The sequence below is a fragment of the Populus euphratica genome, unplaced genomic scaffold, assembly GCF_000495115.2.
Source record: "Populus euphratica unplaced genomic scaffold, PopEup_1.0 scaffold1603.1, whole genome shotgun sequence".
In the NCBI taxonomy this organism is placed as follows: Eukaryota; Viridiplantae; Streptophyta; class Magnoliopsida; order Malpighiales; family Salicaceae; genus Populus; species Populus euphratica.
In genome coordinates this window covers 7,325-13,067 of record NW_011501444.1, presented here as the reverse complement: position 1 = coordinate 13,067, position 5,743 = coordinate 7,325, and the positions used below count along the sequence as shown (strand labels likewise).

General features: G+C 32.6%; 1 protein-coding gene across 1 annotated transcript; it reads right to left on the bottom strand.

The window, feature by feature from the left end:
- Positions 1-1,164: 1,164 nt before the first annotated feature.
- LOC105117899 (ectonucleotide pyrophosphatase/phosphodiesterase family member 1-like) lies at positions 1,165-3,065 on the bottom strand. Its single transcript, XM_011015703.1, has one exon. It carries the CDS (start codon positions 2,920-2,922, stop codon positions 1,465-1,467), a length of 1,458 nt encoding a protein of 485 aa, XP_011014005.1. The 5' UTR covers positions 2,923-3,065; the 3' UTR covers positions 1,165-1,464.
- Between the last annotated feature and the right edge of the window lie 2,678 nt (positions 3,066-5,743).

Sequence of the window (5,743 nt, the reverse complement as noted above, 5' to 3'; positions counted from 1 at the left end):
ACTCTCCTTTCTTTAATGAAAGCAAAGAATCACTTTTCAATAATCAACGCTTTTCTCTGAAACTTTTATCTCATCTTTGATCGCCTACAATTCATGTCCAAAAAAAGTTTTGAGGTTAGATTTGATTGGTCAGAAATAACACCTCACATGCATCATTTAATTAGTCCTAAAACAAACTTGACTGTGGATCATAACAAGCTTCCAAAACTGATCAGCTACAACAGCAACAACAACAGAATACCTTCACAAGAATCTGCACCCTCTCTCTCTCTCTCTTCTAATAGCTGGAACACTCGGTAAGGTCAATTAGAAAGCAGTCCCGACTTTGAGACTGGAATGTTCTATGACAAAGAAATGGGTTGCTTAAAGCATGTTTACTTAACATGCGCGTGCAAGATCTTAACTAGACCTCAAGTTTGCACATGCATTTTTCTGATATGGATATAAGCACAAAATTACACAGAACTCAAAGAACTACTGATCCTGGGTAAATACATCTTTAACAGTTGAAGCATTTGCTATAATTAGAGTGTAAAAAGTAAAGCATAGACCTCGTGCTCGTCATGATACAAACATCTAAGTAATAGTCACAAGGTCAATGCAATCCTGATTCTGAGGCAGCAATGTTCTACCAATGTCAAAGAAACTGGTTGCTTAAGGTGTAGGACGAGCATCAATAACCAGGCAATCATCTTGTGCTTTTATAATATATAACCACAACCAACATCTGCCAACATATTCAACACTTTAGATTCATAAACTAATTATTCAGTGAAGCTAATTGAACAACTTTACCATTCTATTTTTAAGAAGTTCCAAAAGAATAAGAGTTCACCATCTTCTTTGAATATCTGTTAATGTCATATATTAGAAGTTAATTATGCCTACAAAAGGCATTTTTACCAAGAACTCAAAAGCTCTCAAACCTGGAGCCTAAATATGTGATCTTCTGAGATGAAAACAAGCACATGTAACAAAAATGGCATGGGAGTTGTGGAAGCAAAGAACAGCTAAGCTTGTGATTTGGGTTTCCACGAAAAACAAAGCATCTTTCTGTTGACAAGCAGTCAAAGTTAAATCAGTCAAGGCAGTGGCCACAATTAGAAAACATTCGAGGTAAAACATAAACTAGATCCCTATTGCGCATCAGATAGGCAAGTCATAGAATAAGAAAGGCAGACAGCTACGCCACAAAAATACAGATTCATTAATATTTAATCTAGAATCCTCTCTTAAATTTGCAGCTCATAATAATGATAAGTAGGGGCCAAGTGATCGTGTAACCAAACATGGAACAACAATCACAACATCAACAACTAATACAGTTACCTTCTCCGCCACCACATCATGCAATAACTCACAACCATGCTTCCATAAGAAATAGTAGATATGGTCTAGCAATATAATCACCCAGCCCACCTCAACTAGATCCTTGAATAGCTGAGCCCACTCAGAGATAAGACCTTAGAATTTGTGAGGATTGGGCAAAAGAACAGTTGATGGAAAAGACACAGACCCATTATTGGGAGCACCCTGGATATTGAGAATCGAAGTAACCAAGTTGTAAATCTGGACATTCTCAAAAGATGGCACTTTTTGCCCCCTTGCAAACTGAGGACCATGGCCAATGAAAATTGTCCTCATGGAGAAAAGTGCATTGTCATAACCATGTGCTCCTCCACACTCTTGCCTCTCAGTTCTCTTCTGCTCCACCTTAAAACCCTCATCAAGCATCCCTATTATTGGTGGAATCCTGGCACTTGCTGAGTAATGAAGCCTAGAAGGCAGCTTCTCCTTGAGATACATCTTCAAATTCTTTCCATTTTCAACCTTCCCCGACTGCAACCCTTCATTCATCTTTGCAACAACATCAGACGGTGCAAAACCAGGAGGTGGACGAATTGCAAGCAAAGGAGTATAGGACCGAACCCAGTCAGCTGGGATATCGATCCAAGGCGCCAAATCATCCAAAAATATCAACCTTTTATCACATGTACCAACCATTCCATGATCACCAACCATAATTATAGTAACATCCTCAAAAACCCCTCTTTTCTCTAATCCATCAATCAGCTTGCCAATCATCCTATCAATCCTAGCAACAGCCTCAGTAATCTCCGGACCATCAGGTCCCACATTATGGCCCTGATGATCAGGATCCTCAAAATACAAGGTCATAAACTCAGGAATCTCACTAGCTGGCAAATCAAAATAACTCAAAACAGTATCTACACGTTCATCAAAAGGAACAGAACCATTATAAAACATACAAAAACCAGGAGGGCAAGTCCAAGATCCTTTATGCACCTCAGAACCAGGCCAAAAATAAGTGGCTGCCTTCAAACCATGATTAGCCACTGTCTCCCAAAGTGGTTCACCAAGCCACCACTTAGGCTCATGACTTGCCATTGTGAAAACCTCTCCAGTTTTTGGATCATCAAAATAATTGTTAATAATACCATGATAAGCAGGGTAAAGGCCAGTAACAATAGAGTAGTGATTAGGGAAAGTAAGAGTAGGGAAAACAGGAATCAAACCAGTTTCAGCTTCAGTCCCGTTAACAATCAGACGTTGAATATTTGGTGTATGGGTCTTGAACTGGTAACCGAACCTGAACCCGTCAGATGAAATCAAGAGAACGACAGGGTGGTTGAGCTTGGTCAAAGAACGAGACGTCGTCTGTAGAGAAGCGGACGAGGTATCCGTAAGAGGAACAGAAGAGGAAAAAAAGAGAAAGGCAAAGGCAGAAGCAGCAGAGAGAGCGATGCAAGTGACAATGATAAGAGAGGTGAAAATGACGCAGGTGGCAGTGTTCCTTTGGTGTCGATTTGAGAGGGAGCCTGTGTCGAAAGAAAGAAGAGAAGCATATGTGTCTCCTTCTTGTGGTGGCTTTGTTGATGTTGAAGCTGAATCAGAACCCATTTTTAATTTTCACTTCTTGTTTCTTTCTATCTGGAAAAATAAACCCCAAGGAGATAGGAGGAGGCCGTAGGATCGCAACTTGGACTGGTGGCGTTGGTGGCTTGATCGTAGGAGGAGCTGGCTGAGACAGAAAAAAATATATATTCTTTTTTAATTAGAATTGTATAATTTTGATGACAGCTGGTTTTTTTGATAGGGTGTTTGGTCGGGTTTTATCTTTACCGACTCGATTCTTTCTTTCTTTATTTTATTTTTTTAAATCTATACCAGTTCAAGTTTTGAATCTTGAATCAACATCATGGATTTTATAAATTATTAATTATAGTATTATTAATTTAATATAAATTAAAATTTTTAAATAATATATAATTATATTTTTAAATAAATTTTTAATAATTTTATCTTCATCTTTTGTTTTATACTATCTTATCTATCTAAACTATTTTTGTTTTTTTATTCTGAAATAATTGCCAAATAATGATAAAATATTTTTGGTTACCATCCTCAAAAATAAAATATTATTCTCCAAATAAATAACATTACTTATTTTATAAATCCATATTAAAAAATATAAACATAAAAAATAATAAGAAAAAATTAAAAGACTTGGCATATTCAATATATCAATATATATATATATATATATATATATATATATATATTGATGTAATACTTAATGTTTAGGTTTTTTTTTTAATTTCCTCTTTTCATTATATAATTTCTTGTTTTAATTTTATCTTCACGAATAGTTTAATGTTTTGAATTTGAACCTGATAAGTTAAATTGAATGGTTTAATATAAGATAATTAGGGTGGTGATAACATGTCCATAACATTTTTTTATGCTTTATTTTGTTGGAAAAAAACATTTTTATTGTTTGAAATTATTTAAGGATACACTGGCTTAATTTAAAATTATGTTTAAACACAAGAGTTTTATTTGATCATTGTTTTCCCCCTGTTTTTCATGTTTTTTTCCCTTTAAAATTGCTCTATATCCAATTTTGATCTTTTTTATTTTTGCAATTTGCATTTAAGTACAAAACTTCATTTAGTTTATTTTTATTTTTTTATCTTGGTTCGAAAAAAAAAAAAGAATCTTTGCAAAATGATAAAAAAGATAGAAAGTTGATGGTTAGTCAAAACATTAGACAATACTTTATAAGAAAGCCTAGATTTTAACTATTGAATAGGTTGTTAGAAAATTAGGTTGGGTATTGGTTGGACCCAAAAATCTATTTTTCAACCTATTTTAAAAAAATAAAAATAAAAATAAAAAATAAAAAATAAAAACCTCAAAATTGGTAAAAAAACAATCAAATTGAAAAATGAAACACTATGTCAACCCTATTATGCTTTTCCCGACAAGATAAGGAAAAAAATATATAAATAGAACTTCTCTCGTCAAATAAAAATCCTTTTAGGTTGTTGGAATTTGAGTTTTACATAAGCGTCATCTAATATGGTTTTTTTTTAAATAGGTGACACAATCAAAAGATTGATATCTTATCCCAAATACAGAAATGTCGACATAGTAAATAACTTGACAAGATCGAGGTCGAACCACAAGGAGGTGAACTATATAAAATTATAAACAACAAATAAAAATGAGTTAAAGAGAACTTTCGAGATATGAGTATTAATCAAAGATAAAAGCAATTGTCAAGGTTAGAGAATCCATTAATAGTATTAGAAATAAGTATAGTATGGACTCTTTTTATTAATCAACTAAAAACTATACAAAGAGGAGGTTCCAATTGGATGATTTATCCTTAATAGTTCATTATAAATTTTTAACATGATCATATTAATTATCTTATTTTAGTAACATCATACTTTTAAATATTGTTAGGAATTCATGATGTTAACTTATGTTAACAACAAATCAAGTTCCTTTCATAGTACAAGTGTCGGTTATACCATACAGTAGGCTATGAAAATACAAAGTATTTGTTGTACCAAACGTTGTACAATACAAATCTAGATTAATCATATAACAAGAAAGGTATTAATAATTGGTACGATGACACAACCAAAAGATTAATGTCTTCTCCCAAGTGTAGGAGTGTCGAAGTAATAAATAACCTAGTAAGACCGGGATTGAACCACAGAGAGGTTAATAAACACTTTCATAGCCCAACTTTATGGTATAATCGACACTTATACTATGAAAGGAACTTGATATTGTTAACATAAGTTAGCTTCATGAATATTTGACAACATTTACAAGTATTAGCATATTTTTGAATACGATAACTAATATAATCATGATATTAATTTATAATTTGATTAGAATCTCCTTTTGTATATGGTTTCTAGTTGAGGAATAAAAAGAGTTTATACTATAATTGTTTGAAATACCATTAGTGAATCCTTTAACCTTGACAATTATTTTATCCTTGTTTAATCCTTACATTAATATCAAATCTCAAGAATTTTCTTTAACTCCTTTTCATTTATTGATTATAATTTTATATAATTCACCTTTCTGTGGTTCAACGATTATTTATTACTTCGAGACTCCTACACTCGGAAGATGACATCAATTTGTTGGTCAAGTCAAGTTTTTGGTGCCGCTGCCAAGCAGGTAAATTCTTGTATAAATTATAATATTTATTTTTATCTAACTTTTGTTTTTTGTGTTTTGTCTCTTTTTATTTTTTTCCTTTTCTTTTCTTCCTTATATTCTCTTCCTATACGTACATAAGAGTTTGGTCACATACACTAAGTGGTAAACTTTGTAGGGTATCCTCATTATTTTTAGAAAATATGATTGAAAAAAATAATCAGTCGCTTTATAATAAGAACAATGAAAATAATCA